General features: G+C 38.9%; 1 protein-coding gene across 1 annotated transcript in view; it reads right to left on the bottom strand.

Moving 5' to 3' along the window:
- Window positions 1-18,903, bottom strand: part of LOC108391144 (complement C5-like) — an 84,258-nt gene that overhangs the window by 16,795 nt on the left and 48,560 nt on the right. Inside the window, exons 23-31 of the mRNA XM_073225454.1 lie at window positions 18,078-18,167; window positions 16,910-17,122; window positions 16,409-16,484; window positions 13,658-13,817; window positions 11,871-11,966; window positions 10,421-10,592; window positions 7,879-8,084; window positions 6,329-6,481; window positions 2,818-2,880 (exon numbers count right to left, since the gene is read on the bottom strand). Of these exons, the coding sequence (XP_073081555.1) occupies window positions 2,818-2,880; window positions 6,329-6,481; window positions 7,879-8,084; window positions 10,421-10,592; window positions 11,871-11,966; window positions 13,658-13,817; window positions 16,409-16,484; window positions 16,910-17,122; window positions 18,078-18,167 (1,229 nt within the window). The remainder of the gene's footprint in view (window positions 1-2,817; window positions 2,881-6,328; window positions 6,482-7,878; window positions 8,085-10,420; window positions 10,593-11,870; window positions 11,967-13,657; window positions 13,818-16,408; window positions 16,485-16,909; window positions 17,123-18,077; window positions 18,168-18,903) is intronic.

Here is an 18,903-nt window from a genome sequence, read left to right as displayed (position 1 = left end):
TACAGTCACTGTCCATTAGCATAGTTAGATGCTATAGAGTCACTACTTGTCTTCTCTGTGCTATACTGCCTTCCCCGTGCTCACCCCTACATTATGTGTGCTAATCGTAATGCCCCTTATTCCCTTTCTCCCTCCTTTCCCACCCACCCCTCCCTGGTCCCTTTCCTTTTGGCAACTGTTAGTCCATTCTTAGGTTCTGTGAGTCTTCTGCTGTTTTGTTCCTTCAGTGGTTGCTTTGTTCTTATACTCCACAGATGAGTGAAATCATTTGGTACTTGTCTTTCTCCGCCTGGCTTATTTCACTGAGCATAATACCCTCTAGCTCCATCCATGTTGTTGTCAAAGGTAGGATTTGTTTTCTTCTTATGGCTGAATAATATTCCATTGTGTATATGTACCACATCTTCTTTATCCATTCATCTACTGATGGACACTTAGGTTGCTTCCATTTCTTGGCTACTGTAAATAGTATCATATGCAATAGACACAGGGGTGCATATGTCTTTTTCAAACTAGGATCCTGCATTCTTAGGGTAAATTCCTAGAAGTGGAATTCCTGGGTTAAATGGTATTTCTATTTTTAGTTTTTGGAAGAATTTCCATACTGCTTTCCACAATGGTTGAACTAGTTTACATTCCCACCAGCAGTGCAGGAGGGTCCCTCTTTGTCTGCATCCTTGCCAGCATTTGTTGTTCCTAGTCATTTCTATGATGGCCATCCAACTGGTGTGAGGTGATATCTCATTGTGGTTTTAATTTGCATTTCCCTGATAATTAGCAATGTGGTCCATTTTTTCATGTGCTTGTTGGCCATCTGAATTTCTTCTTTGGAGAAGTGTCTGTTCATATCCTTCACCCATTTTTTAATTGGGTTATTTGCTTTTTGGGTGTTGAGGCATGTGAGTTCGTTATATATTTTGGATGTTAATTCCTTTTTGGATATGTCATTTACAAATATATTCTCTATAGTGTAGGATGCCTTTTTGTTCTGCTGATGGTGTTCTTTGCTGTACTGAAGCTTTTTAGGATGATGTAGTCCCATTTGTTCATTTTTTATTTTGTTTCCCTTGCCTGAGGAGATGCATTCAGGAAAAAGTTGGTCATGTTTATATTCAAGAGATTTTTGCCTATGTTTTCTTCTAGAGTTTTATGGTTTCATGACTTATATCCAGGTCTTTGATACATTTTGAGTTTACTTTTGTGTATGGGGTTAGACAATAATCCAGTTTCATTCTTTTGCATGTAGCTGTCCAGTTTTGCCAACACCAGCTGTTAAAGAGGCTGTCATTTCCCCATTGTATATCCATGGCTCCTTTGTTGTATATTAATTGACCATATATGCTTGGGTTTATATCTGGGCTCTCCAGTCTGTTCCATTGGTTTATGGATCTGTTCTTGTGCCCGTACCAAATTGTTTTGATCACTGTGGCTTTGTAGTAGAGCTTGAAGTCAGGGAGTATAATCCCTCCAGCTTTATTCTTCCTTCTCAGGATTGCTTTGGCTATTCAGAGCCTGTGGTTCCATATGAATTTTAGAACTATTTTCTCTAGTTCATTGAAGAATGCTGTTGGTATTTTGATAGGGATTGCATTGAATCTGTAGATTGCTTTAGGCAGGATGGCCATTTTGACAATATTAATTCTTCTTATCCATGAGCACGGGATGAGTTTCCATTTATTGGTATCTTCTTTAATTTCTCTCATGAGTGTCTTGTAGTTTTCAGGGTATAGGTCTTTCACTTCCTTGGTTACGTTAATTCCTAGATATTTTATTCTTATTGATGCAATTGTGAATGGAATTGTTTTCCTGATTTCTCTTTCTGCTAGTTCATTGTTAGTGTATAGGAAAGCAACAGATTTAATTTTGTATCCTGCAACTTTGCTGAATTCAGATATTAGATATAGTAGTTTTGGAGTGGATTCTTTAGGGTTTTTTATGTACAATATCATGTCATCTGCAAACAGTGACAGTTTGACTTCTTTGTTGCCTGTCTGGATGCCTTTTATTTCTTTGTGTTGTCTGATTGCCATGGCTAGGACCTACAGAGCTATGTTGAATAAAAGTGGGGAGAGTGAGCATCCTTGTCTTGTTCCCAATATTAAAGGAAAGGCTTTCTGCTTCTTGCTATTCAGTATGATGTTGGCTGTGGGTTTATCATATATGGCCTTTATTACATTGAGGTACTTGCCCTCTATAACCATTTTGTTGAGAGTTTTTATCATGAATTGATGTTGAATTTTGTCAAATACTTGTATGCTTTTTCAGCATCTATGGAGATGATGCATTTTTGTTAATGTGGTGGATGATGTTGATGGATTTTTGAATGTTGTACCATCCTTGCATCCCTGGAGTAAATATTACTTGATCATGATGGATGATCTTTTTGAAGTATTTTTGAAATTGGTTTGCTAATATTTTGTTGAGTATTTTTGCATCCATGTTCATCAGGGATATTGGTCTGTAGTTTTCTTTTTTTGTGGTGTCTTTGCCTGGTTTTGGTATAAGAGTGATGCTGGCCTTGTAGAATGAGTTTGGGAGTATTCCCCCCCACTTCTACTTTTTGGAAAACTTTAAGGAGAATGGGTATTAGGCCTTCACTAAATGTTTGATAAATGATATAACTGTTTTTGAAAAGAAATCATGAGGATAGATACCAGATAGCTAGAAAGAATTAGATAAATGAACGCTACTTTAGTCATGGTAACCCAAGCTTAGGTTTCTGTAACTTTGTGGCAAAGTCCCTAACTTTCTCTTATGTTACTTAATACAAGCAGACATGTGACTCTGAATTAAATAAGCTCTCAGTGAAATACTTACATGCACCGTAGCCAAGCCATTGCTATATCCAGTACTGACGACGAGGTCATCATTGAGGGGCACCTGGAAAGACGAATGAGAAACCATGCTTTCTTTCATCATTTAATAGGGAGGGAGGAGAAAGCAATGAAAAGAGTGAGCTGACACCTGCCAGCTTCCTTTCTCAGAGATTTTGTGAGATTAAATGGACAAGGCATTGAAGATCCTGTGCACACAGCCACTTTTATTTATTTATTTTTAAAATGTGTTTATTATTTTTTATTAAAGAATCACTGATATGTGATGGTTTCACATACACAACACAGTGGTTCAACATTCACCCACATTATCAAGTCCTCACCCTCTCCACTGCACTCACTGTTTATCAACATAGTGAGATGTTACAGAGTTATTAGTTGTATTCTCTGTGCTGCATTACCGTCCCTGCACTACCCATCACCTATATTGTGATTGCAAATTGTAGTGCCACTTAATCCCCTTCTCCCTCCCCATCCGCCCACCCAAAACCCTCCCCTTTGGTAACCAGTAGTCCCTTCGTGGTGTCTGTGAGTCTGCTGCTATTTTGTTCCTTCTGTTTTGCTTTGTTTTTATACTCTATAAATGAGTGAAATCATTTGATGTCTGTCTTTCTCTGCTTTGCTTATTTCATTGAGCCTAATACCTTCTAGATCCATCCATGTTGTTGCAAATCTCAGGATTTCTTTTTCTTTTATGGTTGAATAATATTCATTGTGTATATGTACCACATCTTTATCCATTCATCTATTGATGGAACACTTAAGTTGCCTCCATATCTTGGCTATTGTAAATAGTGCAGCAATAAATATAGGGGTGCAAATGGCTTTTTGAATCAGGGATCTTGTTTTCCTTGGGTAAATTCCTAGGAGTGGAATTACTGGGTCAAACAGCATTTCTATTTGCAGTTTTTTGAGGAACCTCCATATTGCTTTCCACAATGGTTGAACCAATTTACATTCCCACCAATGATATAGGAGGGTTCCCCTTTTTCTGCATCCTCGCCAGCATTTGTTGTTTCTTGTCTTTTGGATGGTGGCCATCCTAACTGGTGTGAGGTGATATCTCATTGTGGTTTTCATTTGCATCTCCCTGATGATTAGTGATGTGGAGCATCTTTTCAGCATAGAGCCACTTTTAAAATGCTGGAAATTCCCCTTCCCTTCTACATGTAAACAAGATGTCTGAGATCTCCTGAGTAAATGAGCAAAACCAACATTTTAGCGGTCTCTTTTGGTTACATTTTCATTTATATATGGTTATGGTGACAACTGGATTGCCATCTCCTTTAACTGAATTAATTCCTTTCAGTGCCTAGCTTGGGTATTACCATCCTATGTGCCAAAGGAGATTGTTTTCATTAGCACCAAGAATAGGGAACCTCAACATAACTCTGAAGGGGATGCCATTTATGTTTGCCCCTCCCACCTTCCCCTTTTGCACACCTCTCTCACCTCATATTTGTCTTTTTTACTTTCTACTTGTTTATTTCTTGAAACCCCTGGCACGCCACCTAAAACCCCTAGCACCCCATTCTAGATGCTGCCGCTTTTCTTCCCATTTTGCAAGGAGGAGAGCAAAAACTTTAGGTTGAAACTACTGAGTTACATAATTCTCCCTTTCAGGGAAACTCTATCATAAATATGCTCCCTGCTTTGTGGAAAGCATGGGAAAGACTATTTTGAGCAAGAGGCCTGAGGAGTCAGGTCTTTGCTCACTCCAAGGCTGCAGTCTGCCTTTCCCTTTCCTTAGCGCACTAGTACGAAAGGAATTTGGTATGCATGAAAGGCTGTCAGCCCTTCCTCCTAATTTCAGTAAATGTAGGTAAATGGGCCAATTTTCTTGTTCTCCTGATGGAGTATAGCAGCATTTACAGGAGAGCCACTGCATCATGCTATTGCATAAGGAATAGTACTATGGACATAAGTTGGAAGATACAGTTGGGAAATGTACACTGTTCCCTGTTACTGCCACTGTCACCTCCTCCATCGCCATTCTTCCCCAGCATCACCACATTTGGTCACATACATATTAAAGACAGGGTATGAAATAACTTGTTTAAGTTCATTTAAACTTGAGTTTCCCACACTTACTTGACCACCAAACATTTTTTCATTGAACACATTTTAGGAAATGCTAGAATAGAGAATTCCAAGCTAGATAATAATAGCTTAGGTTTCACAGGAAGGCAGTATCATGGGCTGAGGTTTAAGTAATTAAAAAATGACAAGAGGTCCCTTGCAGCATTATCCCTGTAGGATAGAAATAACTCCAGCTCTCCCCAGCATGGCCCTACCAGGCTCTTCAGGCCAAGAGTTTCTCATTATTGGCTCAGTATGTGAATATCTGGCAAACTCTAAATGCTCCCAGAGAACAAAGTCACATTACTGAGCTGGGGCCATAAGCACAAATGCCTGCAAAAACTCATGCACAGACCAAGCATGGATGAAGGTGCATATACGTATATCATGTGACTTCTGGGGACAGGGCAAACTGAAGAAGGCAGCCTGCTGTTGACAGTACCCTGTTGCCAGAGCTTAGGGTTTTTCAAAAGACTTGGAAATCAGATTCTTATTGGAAATCCATGGATTTTAAAATGGTGAAATATATCTATGCCTATATATATATATCCATATCTATCTATATATGTTTTTACTAAGGGTCAATAGTTTGCAACATTGCATTAAATTTTATTTCTCATGTCTTTTTACTTTTCACACACACAGATTTGTGGAGGATATGGACAGTAAGAACTATTTCTTACTGTTATTTGTATATTTTATTATTTGTATATACTTACTTATAGATTTTAATATGCCTTAAAATACCCTAAAATGTGGTAATTAGAAAAATACATATTAGCAGCTGTATACTAGCACCTACTATTACTGATACAGAAACTGGTTTTCCCAGTGTGTCCTTTTCTTTGGGAAATTCTCATAGGCCATCAAGGTTTTCATTTTTAAAAATCCAGTAGTAGCGAAGGACAAGGGAAGTTGCTGGGGGGGATCTAAAGGTCAGTTTTCCAATTTGGCCACAGTCTGCATGTGTGACTGGGACAGTGGAACCACTGGCAGACTCCTAAGTGTGTCTTCTCTCTTCCTCTACCACTTCCTCTACCTTTGTGAGTGTTGCTGTTCTCTTGTGGAATGTTCTTCCCTTTTCCTCACCTGACTAACTTGTTCCGATCTTCCAGATTTAACCTCCCCATCTGGACTCAAACTCCTCTCGTCTTTCCATTTGAGTCAGGAGGCCCCTCTCTGTCCTTCCATGTACTGATTAGGTTCTTTTTTTTTTTTCACTGTCTGCTTAAATGACTGTTTCCCCCCAGCACACAGGTTTTTTGTGCTTGTTTGAGTCCCCTATGTCCAGGATATAGTAGGCATCCCTGCTTAGGACATAAGGTATATTCAATATAAGCTGAAGTAGTGAATACATACATTCATAAAATAAGGGTGGAACAATTATAAAATAGTTTAAAAAGTCCTTCATTTACCTCTACTGGCCTCCCAAGGAAATTCTTCTCTGTTATCTTGTAATTGTAGAAGTCACCTTTATGCTTGTAAGAAATACTGATATCCATATTCAAGTGGAGTTTTTGAACCAGGAGTGAATATTCTGTCAGGCCCTCGATGGCATTAATTGTATCCTATCAACAATCGACAAGGCACAAAAGTCAGTTTAGCTCATTTACATACTCTCTGCGTTTACAAATGCCCTTTCTTATGAGAGGGTGGGACAGCATTGCCTGGAGATAAAACTCCAGCTGATCCAGTGAAACTGGTCAAGGGCCCCCATGTGGAAGTGGAAGGATGGTCTTTTCCTTCCCAGTACCGATGCTGCTGTTATCTGTGTCAGGAAGGAAGTGCGGCCTCAGGTCCGGGTTCTCTGCATATCCCTTACGTGTAACCTCAGGCAAGTCACTCTTTGGAGAATACCTCCAACTCCTTGCTTGACTGTTTCCTTCACATCCTTAGGACTCAGCTTAATTATCTCCAAGTGAGGCTGCAAATACGCTCCCCCTTCCCATTATTCTGTTTTACTGTTCCCCTCTGCCCTTCATAGAATTCATCTCCATTTATAATACTTTTATGCATAATTTATTGTTGGCTTCCCCCATTGTAATGTAAGATTCATGGGGGGAAAGTAGGATATCTTTGTTGACATCCATTACATTTAGTAGGTACATACATGTAGCTATTAAACAAGTATTTGTTGAAGGAACCAGTGGAGGAACTTAATTTTGGGGGCTTCATCTTTCTCATTGATAAAATCAGGAAATGTGACTATATCAGAGATATCAAAATACCTGGCTTCCCCCTCTGTCCTTGTCCATAGCAGCCAATGCTAATCAAGGGGCAGTTTCCTGCTAAGCCCAATGTTCCCCCCAAAATGAAACCTGTTTGCCTCCCTAGATTAGATGATTAGTAAAGTAATCCTGAAGGACCCCTCCAGCTCTAAATCTTATAGACATGTACACACACTCCATCATTGTCCAAACATCCGAGGAACAGAAAATATGCTAACACCTGACCTAAATTTTGAATATAGATGTACATTATACAATTACATAACAGTTATTTATAGCTTAAAATACCTAAACTTGAATGAGTTTATGTAGGTAGATAGACAAACATATAACAATCAGTATTTCTATCACTTTTATCTTATTTTGGGGAGAAGGAACATCAGTGCTTTTGTCTACACGGAAGCCACTGTTTATTATATAGGATGTGGCAGAATTACTGATAGCCTTACAAGCCCTTCACATGAGACCCACAGTCAGGAAATGTGAGTTTTGATTTTGGGTCTGCCACTAATTCTCTGAATGAACCTCCTGGGGCTGACTTTCTCCATAGAAGAAGAGTGTCAATGCAGGTAATTTCTAAGGGTCTTTCGATTCTAATCACTTATTCATATCTATGATATGGGATGTTCCTTTGTTGGACAAAAAAAAAGCATGGAGGCCAGAATGAGTATGGAATGAGAGGTATGGGAGGCAGTAAAAATGTCTCCAGGGGATCAAACAAGACAAAGAAATGTTACCTGGGTTGAATAAAAGCCACCTCCATACCTCTGCTCTTCAGATAGCCATTTGATGATTGGGTTAACATAATTCATCTCTTTTAAGCTCAGACAGGTGAGTAAAGCATAGGCAGTGGTTTCTACCATCTGTGCAGTACCAGCATTAGGGGCAGAGCTGTCTTTCTGCTGAGGATCATCTTTCCAAAAACGATATATGGGTGGATTACCTGAATATCAACAAATCACATTCATTCTTATGATTAAATTTGAATTTGACATAACCATTCGAGCAGATTTCTAGAAATTTCTTCTGTTAGTGGCCCTCTGGTTTCTAGAAGTTTCTTACTCTTTTATAAGAAGAACTTCCTCAAAGTGACCAACATAAAACAATACAGTGCTATTTGTCTAAATTTAAGGACATTATACAGTGATTCATACAGCTATTTGTCTTTATTTAAAATGGTCAGCATGGAAAAGTCCACATATACTAGTGAGATAGAATAATAGTGTGGAAAGTGCAATAAATGGTAAATAGTGCAACCAGGTTTTAGTCTCTACTAACTTCCCATGAAGACTTGGACAAGTTCTTTTAGTTCTGTGGTACTCATTTCCTAATACCTGAAGTGTAGGTAGTACTTTCTTTGTTGCAGTGAAATTCAAGTGAGATACCAAATGCAAATGTTTTTATAGACCAGAAAACACCATACACATACAGAGGATTATTATTATGATTGACACTACACAATAAATTGAGGAACTTTTTTCCCTAACAGAAAAAAATAATCTACATCACAGAAATTATGAGATCACACCCAAAGCCTTGTTCAGTCTTTCATTATCTTGTCCCAATTCAAAGTACTAAAGACAATCTTATATTTGCAGCACTTTTGATAAATTAGTTTCTAAATTATACTTGTTTGTTATTGCCCTAGTCATTTAAACCTGCCACCTTGAATCCTTTTTGGGGGGACAAATTATTTTTTAAAAGACCGTAAGGCATATTTGGAAATCATTTTTGATGATTGGTCAAAATTTTGATGTGCCTGTTTACAATTCATAATTACATGATTTGCATGACTTTGGACAAAATGTTTTCCCACCCTCTCAGAGACTCAGATTTGCTGTATTAAGAATGAAAAGTTTAGTTTTTAAAGCTACTTCCAGAATCTTTATATTATTTGAATTATTAAATTGTCTTCTAGCTCTTAACCTCTATGATTTTATGATCTGTATCTTACAAATCCAAGACATTTCTTTTTGTGTTATTTTAAAAGTATTATACAAGTAGTTTTGATTCATACAAGTATGTTAAGATTCAGTCATTTTAAATGATGACAGATGTCAAATTTTGTAGACAGTGATAAAACTCATGTAAGATTTATTAAACCTTTAGAACCTCAGCGTAGAGAGGGCTCTGAGTGCCTGACCGTGCCTGTGCTGGTATAGGCACACTGGCCTGTAACCCCTGCTACTCTTTTTCTCTTTTCTTTCTTCTTGACCTAAAGGAAGCAGTATCTTTATTCTTCAAAATGAAATACATCCATAGCCAGCCTGGTACAGCATAAAGAGAGTGGAAAGAGCAATAAACTGGTAATTAGTACACCTCTGCTCAAAATCCTCAAATGCCTTCCCTTCCCACTTGAAGTGGAAGTTAAAGGTCTAGGGTTTCCACTGGCTCCCATGGCATCTTGATGGGAGTAAGACACAGGTACCCCTTGCTCTGGTGGAGGCACACCCAAACTAGGGTGCATGGCTGGGCAAGGGGAGCACAGGCTGGATTTCAGGTTCAATTCACTGGCTTACCTGGGAGTCTTGTACATGGCACAACTGCGTGCAGGAGTCCTGTCACATTCCTGTCATGACCTCCAGGCCCTACGTGGCCTCCTTCATCCTTCACTCTTTCTTTCCCTGCCCTCAGCTCCTACCCATCATCTCACTCCTCTTCAGCCACCCTGGTCTCCTTACCATTCTCAGAGCACCAGGCATGCTCCTGCATCAGGCATTTGCACATGCCTGTTTCTCCACCAGGAATACTCTTCCAGATGGCCACCAGCTTGCTTCCTCATCGCCTTTCAAGTCTTGATGCAAATACTTTCCTCTCAGTGAGGAAGCCTGACCACCAATCTAAAATTACAGTCTACCACCCTTCCTGTCTTCCTTCCCTGCCTTATTTTTCTACACATTGGTCATCACCAATCTATTCACTAGATGCAATACTATACTTATTTATCATGTGTGTCTTTCTCCCTAACTAGAATGTAAATTTTATGAGGGTCTGGATTTTTTTCTTTTAGTCTGTTGCTTTATCCCCAGAGGTCAAAACAGTGTCTACCATATAGCAGGTACTCAATATATATTTGTTGAAATAAGAAAGTAATTGAATAACAGCACTTAATACATTGCATTCATGATGGTTTTTTACTTACTACATTGTATTGTGACAGCTTGTTTTTTGAGACAGGGTCGTGTCTACTCAATTTTGTTGCCACCAGTCCCTTCCCAGAATTAGCAGACTATATGCTCAGTAAGCACTTGCCACATAAATGTATGGAACAAGTCATACCTTTAACCGAAGCTTTCTTCTTCAGGGCTGAGACAAATGAACGAAACTGTGGGTGAGTGTTATCTCCCAGGGAAAGAGCATAAGCAGCAATGGCCAGTGTGAAGGTGCTCTGGTCCAAGTGGGTATTTTCAAGCAGAAAAGTGTCAGCTTTAGTTAGAGCTGTGTTGATTTTCTGGAAACAAGAGCAGAGATACCTAAGTTTGCCAAGCATCAACCCATCAACTGATGTGAACTACCCCCAGGTGGCACCATCCTGGGGCAGGCAAGATGAAAGGTGGAAAAAGAAATGACCTAATCCTTCCTGGAGAAGGAACAGAACGTAATTTCAGAAGTAAAAATGTGGTTGTCTAAATTGGGTTGAGCTCTGTGCCTCTGAATGCTTACATCTCCCGTACAGGTGTTTCCCTTTGTTTCCGTTTCCCATGTAGGACCTGGCCTCTGAGAACAAACATCCAGCATAGACACAGCTTTCCTCATTGCCCCTCAGCATTGCTGGGATAGATTCATATTTTTCACATTTTCAAAAGGAGTTTAACTAAATAAAATCATAAATAGGAGAAAAACAGACAAGTTGTCAAAATGTTTTTTGCTTCTAAGAATTCCTGGGAAAATGGTCTGTTACTTTGTACTGAGACAACTAAATCTGTTACTTTGGGTAAATGGATTAGGAGAAAGCCTGGTGCAATGCTACAAATATCTTGCCTGTCTCCTCTCCCAGCTCTGTCCGTGTTTCACTCACGTACTACTAGGTACCAAATGGTCCTCTAGACCCTTGGGAATGGGTCCTTGTTGATTATTTTGTCCTCTTAAGTGTAAATAACAATTCTCTTGAAAGAAATGAAAACCATTATTTCATTTTGTGGTTCAAGTACCCCTGAGTTTTTGCATCTCTGTTCTGTGTGCTGGTTTGAAGGACATGTCTAATTTACTTCTGGTTTGTAGGCAGGAGTATTTAACCTCAGCACAATGATCTGTCTCTTCCCAGATCAGGGTATCATCTCTATTACCCTATGGCATCTTCCACATTGATTCACTTAGGTAAATCCTCTTCTTTCTCCCCCCTCAGCTTTCAAGTAAATGAAACAGCACAACCCAAAAAAGCAAAAATGCCATCATGTATCCATGGTATAAAGTGCCTCAGTGTGTATCATAAGATTTAACAGAGACAAGAGAAAAAGACAGGGGACATGGGGTCATTCTCTCATCATCGACAGAAGTTATCAGTTCTAGTCCCAGTTCTACAACTTATTAGACCGTGACAAATTCACATGACTTAAAGGCCTCAGTTTTCTCAACTGTCAACAAGTAGGTTGGACTAGCTGGTGTTTAATATTTGCCATAATTCTGAAATCCTTTGATTCTGGAGTTAAAGTTATATTCAAGGTGGCCCCTTCCAGTGTATGGTACAGAAACAGGTGATGGGGGTTGGAAAAAGGAAATTCTTACTTACCATGATGGGGCATATATCAAAAGCCTTTCTAATTCCAATCACAGAAAAAGCTGTAAGATATAAGGTGTTCTCTTGGGCTTCAGAAGGCAAGGTACCCTAAAATAAGCAATGTTAAAAAGGAGAGTGAAATGCTATCTTTAAAGTGAAATGACCTGGTTCTAATCTCTGTTTTGAGCCCCTTCTCCCTCTTCCCCTCATGCATTCCAGTTGGACTGCTTGCCATTTCTCAATAAGCTCTGGATCTTACTTTTGTGCCTTCATGAGTCCTTCTTCCCCTCACCTCCCACCCTGGAGTTCTACTTTATACATCTTCACCACATTCAAATTCTTTCCCTCTTTCAAGACCCTGTTGAAATGCCACCTCCTCTATGAAGTATTTTACAGCTTCTGTTCTCCCATATTTTTCCTCTTAAGGCAGTGACATTCCAATGCAATGCTTTTGTAAGATCTTCCATGAAGTGCCCTCTACTTACCTCTCCAGCTTCATACCACTCACCCCCTAGTTCTCTTGATTCTAGTTTTTTTAATGAACAACCTTATCTCTTCACTTCAAAATGCCAGGCGTACTGTTTGCTCCACTTGAAACACTCTTCCTGATTCCCTCCTAACTCCCAGGAGCCTGATCAACTCATTTTTTCAACTCCCCCAACCCAGGTTAGATCTCCTGATTTCAATGAAACTTTATCTCCCTTTTTAAACATGTATCATATACTTGGAATTACTTACTCAAATGTCTGACTTCTCTGCCAGGTCATAAGCTCTATGGCCTCAGAGACCACACTTGTTTTGTTCACTGCTGTGTCCCTACCATGTAGCATTTAGTACACATTCAACAAATTTTTATTGAGTAAATAACTGCACACACAGAGTTATATCTGGGTTAGAGTGGCTAGTATGTATACCCCACTTTACCTACCAGCATGTGAGCTCTTTTGTGGCAGGGACACTCTCTGGTTCCTCCTTCCCACACTTCCTCCCCCATTTTGCCCAAAATAGGTTCTTACATGCATTAGGTGCTCAGAGAATGGTTGTTGAATGAATGTGGATGGATGGATGGATAGGTTGGTATCTTAAGAAAAAAACTGTTGTAGTATTTTACTCTTCAAATAGCATCTAGATGAAGTCAATTGCCCTGATTTATTGTGGGAGTCCTAATCTGCTATCGATGCAATGGAGCCACTCAAGCCTGATAAGAAAGGGACTGGATTGGGACAAGCAAAAACAAAAACAAAAAAACTCAGAGAAAACTTCTTGAATCTTAAAGTAACATTCTAAGAAGTAGAAGATAGTGTAGTGGTATCTTGTAGAGAGATTGTAATTACTCTGTAATTCAAGTTTATAAGTGGATTCTAATCTCAACACTTTGCTGCAGTTTGATAAACTGACCCCAATCTCTCTTACTAACAGGGTATAATCGGGTTCTATCTTTCATGACAACGTTGAAGCCTTGACTTGTAAGGAGGCTCTCAACTTTATGTACAGATTCTGTACATGGACAAATTAGTACATTTCACCCATTCTGAGATCTCTAGCCCTTACAGCCTGCGAACCAGTAATGCCTGTTATATGATATATCAAGGATATCACTTATCTGACCTCTTGTGAATTATCCAAAGAGCAGTAGGAGACCTTGCATATGCTTTACCTGCACACAAGGGGAGTTTCTCAAAGGATTGCACATGTCTTTTTTTTTTCCCCTCTCCTCTTCATCCTCTTAAAATAGGATGAGAACAAAACTCAAACTTACAAATAAAATTATTGCTAACCTGTATATTTGTTTTCCTTACCTGTAATTTTACCGGTTTGTACTGGGAATTTTCCTTAAAAGATCCATTTTCTAGTTGACAGTTCTCAACCAGCCACAATAAAGAATTACAAATTGAATTTTGGTCCTGATTTATGTATTTATTTACTTGTCCAAGTACTCTTAAAGCAAACGCTGTTAACCTTTAAGACAAAATCAAATAAATAAACATTTAGATGTTGAATCTCCTTTGGCTCTCAATTTACAGTGTGTTTTAATTCACAGTACCTTTATTCTTAAAGAGAAAATAACATTTTAAATGATACAATCTAAAGTAAGTCATCACGATTTTATAATGGAAGAGAGGATTTTAGGAAGATCCCCTAAAACATTCAGTTCACAAATGTGAACGACACATCTTTTGTGATTGCAACATTGTTAGCCAGCACACAAACTAAAAGTTGATGTCTGAGACCTGGAAAAAAAATTACTGTCCAAACTGAAAGACAATAGCAGTGAAACAAACACTTTCAAGTCAAGGTGCTGACCCATGAACATGAGACATGGAAGACTAAAATCATAAAATTCTAGACTGTAAAATGTGTACATGCGTTCTAACCTACATCCCTGTCTGGGGCCTGAATTTCCTCCCCTATCATCTACCGGAGTGCTTGTCCTCCCTCGATGAGCCATACCACTGATGCAGAATTCACCACCTCATGAGGCAGTTTTTCATAATTATTGAGTCAAAAAGCAATTTCAGTCTTTACTCCTATCTCCCAAGGAATATCGGAGAGGGTCTACTCCAAAACCCCCATCAGGCCTTACACCTCCACCCCCTGCTCCCCTTTCCTGTCCTTAGTCATTTGCCCGAGAGTCACCTACTAGCCAGCACCTCAGGTGCTTGCTTCTGAGACTCACAGCACTTGACTTTCCTTCTCACTTAAAAATTTGTTTTCATTTTCCTTTTCAAAATGAATGTTATATTATTCTTTGAGCTTTTTTGTATCTTCCCTGTATTTCTCAAAAAAACTTTAAAGAAAGTACCTGGGTACCAACTATTTTCTTCGATGAATATGCTTCTCTCAAGGAACTTCTGGAGTTGGGTTTAGGACAGTACCTAAGAATTTCTGTTTCTGGCTGAACACTCTCCACTCAGTGTTGCCCAGAACTCTTGAGAAGCCCTGGGGGTTTATGAGAGGCTATTGCATCTTCTTGGGGAGATTTCTGTGCCCCAGGTATTTAGAGCCTAGCTCCTGTTGTGGTGGTTTCCAGTCTGCATCATCCCCCACCCCCTGGATCCTGATGGTATCCTCTACTCTGATTGGTATAATCCAGGGGCCTGTGTGTCTTTTAAAATGTGCCACTCACTCATGGTTAGACCCATTCCTGAGGTATAATCTGTAGGGCTTGGTGACTGACAGAGCCAAAAGGAAAGGGAAGAGTCAAATTTGGTCACTGAAGACCAAGTATAGAGTATTACTGTGCACTGATTAAGGAAGAAGAGAAACAAGAATGAATTTGGCATTGATTATGTTTGAAGGGCCTTTGGCTCCCAGGCCCTGCAATGTGGATCTGGAGCTTAGAAAAGAATTTAGGCCTTGAGACATTAATTAGGGCATCATCTGCATAGAAGTTATGGTAGTCATAGGCAAAGATGACATTGCACAGGGAGAAATGACAGAAAACAAGGGGGTCAAGGATGAATTCCTGTGGATTCTCAACAGTTAAGTGGCATATTCTAAAAGTCAATTATTATAGATTGAAAACTCCTTAAAAACATTTCATATAGTAGCCCCCCAAAAGAGCACCTGGCACACTATGTTTTTATTAATTATTTTGTCAAAGCATAATAGTTTTTTTTGAAAATAGATTGTCATATGGACTTTTAATTAAATCAGACTGTCATTAGAATTATGGAAGTATTATGAATTATGGAAACTTCATTAGAAAAGTACTTAAGTATGTTCTAGGTACCAGGAATACCTGGAACCACCCATCTGGAGCTTATACTTCATGGGCAAGATAGACAATAAGTGAGATAAGAAAACATGTTAGTGATAAATTCTAAGAAGGAAAGGAAAGTTGGGGAGAAGGATATGAGGTGTTGGGATGTGAATGGGATGCAATTTTAGATAGAAAGGTTAGCAGAGGCCTTTTGGTAAAGACCTGAGGGAAGTAAAATAGTCAGCCATGCTGATACCTGGCGAGAAACATTCCAGACAAGGGGAACAGTCAGTAGAAAGGCCCTGAAGTGGAAGCATGCCTAGCATGCTCAAGGAACAGCAAGGAGGCCGGTGGAGCCCCAGTGGAATGAGAGAGAGTGGTAAGTGATGCAGTTGGAGAAGTGAGGTGGGGCTTATAGATCACAGTAAGAAGTTTGGTTTTTATCCTGGGTAAGATGGGGGTTGCTCCTGAATGGTTTTGAATGGTGTGACCTAACTTATGTTTAACAGAGTCACTCTGGTTTCTGTGCTGAGTATAGACTGAAGAGGGGCCAGGGCTGAAGCCAAAAGGCCAGAGGAAGATAGTGCAGTAATCCAGGTGAGAGATGAGAGTGGCTTGGATCAGGATGGTGTGGTAGGGTTGGTAAGAAGTAGTCAAGTTCCAGATATATTTTGAAGGTGCAGACAAAAATATTTGCTGGGTCAAATGTGGCTTGTAAGTGAAAGAGGGCAGTGAAGGTTAACTAGGCTTTTAGCTGGAGCAACTGGACAAATGATTTCCATTAAGGTTATTCTTTAGTTAATTAATCAACTACTATATGAAAACACAAGGTATTTATTTTACTTACCAGGTGCTAGCACTTCCACCCTTCCACATGCTGTATGAATAGTCAGTATTTCTGTAGGACATGATGCTCACCAACCCTAAGAGGCACCAGAAAAAGAACACAGTGCTTCACTTCCATTTTTTCTCAGAGTGCTCTATTAGCCCCTGGGAATGGTAAATTTCTTTGGTGTTGGGCAGCAAGCATGTGCTCTGTGGCCAACATTGGACTTCTCAAGGGAAGTATATGAATTGCTTGAACTGGGAATTACCAAATAGGAATTCTGAGCTCTTTGAAGAAGGAAGGAAGTGGTCTGTAGAGTTTGGAATGCAGCTGTCTTGTCTCTTATCCAGGCATTTTGGTAAGTTAAGCCAAAATATTACAGCAAATAGTATTTATTTATTCCTTATGTAGTAGAGTCTACCTCATGATTTTCTCCTGTGGAAATGCTTTTGCCATTAAACTTTTGTATAATTCATAACAAGATTTTTATGTATAATATGTGAAATAGATTTTTTTTTTTACCTTCTTTCAATTTTTTCTTTAGGTTCTGTTGTTTAGTTAATGAGTTTGGAGAAAAAATGTTCCAATTATTTCCTGCTTCCAGGTAGTGAAAAACATAGAATATTGGGACAATGCTCATCAGTTCCGCTTCTGCATTCCCCTTAGGGAGGTGGGTAAGGATATCGATGCCTTCCTGACTCAGAACTGCAGACATGACCTCACCTAAAAGCAGTCCTGTAACAAACAATCAAAGTAGACACAATCAATTTTTATCAACTTCTAAGTAATAGCATATTTTAAATAGATAAGAGAGCAATCATCCCTATTATTTCCTTTTATTTAGGCAGTTGAATTACTTCTCAACTGGGAAGGAAAAAAAGATCTGGTGAGAGATGCATTTAAAAGAAATACCATTAGTATATAATGGCAAGATGGTATGATAGTGGGCAGGTCACTGAATAGAGGACATGGCAAATTAGTTGTCATTCAGTCTGACATCTTTACACATTGTAAACCCTAATCAATAGCTTCCACCAAGCGAAGCAAAGAGTCTGAACTGTGAATACTCTGGAGCACCCATAAGTTCCTGTTTGATCCTGAACAAACCACTTTTTTATATTTCCAGCAACAGGATTGCACATGATTAACAAGATTCTAGTACTAACATTCTGTGATTTCAAGGTTTTATCTGAGATAAAATGTAGTCAGGACATTCTGTTATTTTAATGATGTTATTGACCTATAAAACAAGGAGAAACCTACCAAAGATGCCACTTCTGCAAATGTACTAGAAGGGAGAGCACCCCTCTGAGACTAGTCTTTCAACAGAGCAGTGTGGCTCCTGGGACCACCTGCAGGACCTAAAGCCTTCTCTGGAATATGACTGGTCCCTAAGATCATGGAAAGTTGAATCTAGAAGCACTGCACCCCCACTTTAGAGAAGTTTTTGGGCCAGTGACAGCCCCCACCCTCCATCATGGGAGAATGAATCTTTATTTAAATCCAGCCAGTGAGAGAAGATAGTTGGAGAAGTAGTGGGATTTGAAGGTGGGAATAGGACAAAGTTACTCCCAGAGGTAGATTCGTATATGCTACTGAGTAGAGGAGAAACAGAATAATCACTAGGTATTGGATTTTTCTCTGAAGCATAAAGTGAAAAAAGAAATAAAAATGGCATTTATTAGTTTACCTTTTACACTCACAATCCTTTTGACTTTTGTTTTGGGGACCAAATCCAATGGTACCCTGTATGGGAACTCCTTGCGTCTGCTAACAATACCTGAAATTAAAAATAAAAATTATTAAATTTACACAGAATTCTTGGGGGAAGACTATTTATAGTTTATTTATAATATACCTGCTTGCAAAGAATTTTTTAAAAGACTGTTTTATAATAACAAAATTAAAATGTAAAAAGGAAGTTAAAAATAATCAAGGATATTTATCAAACCATAGGTGTATATAATCTGTTTAAATAAAGCACTTAATTTGACTGTAAGCTTTCTGGTCATTATAAGATAGGAAATAAATAGGTTATATAAACCGTGTTCACCAGTAAAAGGGAGCATGTTGTTTTGTTCAAATAGAGAAAATTGTTCTCAGAACTGAAACCTAAAAATAACTTACATGTAATTCCTTAGTCAAGAATATGTGAAGATTACCTCCACTGGGAAGCATGCCCTGAAATTCTTTCTACCTTCTCCTTTTGGTCTAACTTAGACACCTTTTCTCTGTGCACAGTAACAGAGCTTTTTTTAAGGCTCTTGTATCAAGAGCATTTTTCTATTTGAATCATTGGTTTATTTCATATAAATGATAATATTTATTATTCTGCTGGTAGAATACCACGCACTCTGCTAAGCTCTTTAAATGCATTGTTAGATTGGATCCTCACAACAACCTTCTACTAGATCTATTACTATTATTTTTATTTTATAAATGAGGAAACTGAACCTTAGAAAGCAAATTGCTCAAGGTCACAGGGATACTATAGATGGAGCTTTGATCTGAACTCT

This window comes from Manis javanica, chromosome 2, assembly GCF_040802235.1.
Source record: "Manis javanica isolate MJ-LG chromosome 2, MJ_LKY, whole genome shotgun sequence".
NCBI lineage: Eukaryota > Metazoa > Chordata > Mammalia > Pholidota > Manidae > Manis > Manis javanica.
Note: the sequence above shows the minus strand (reverse complement) of the source record. Positions and strands in the feature narration are given on the sequence as shown.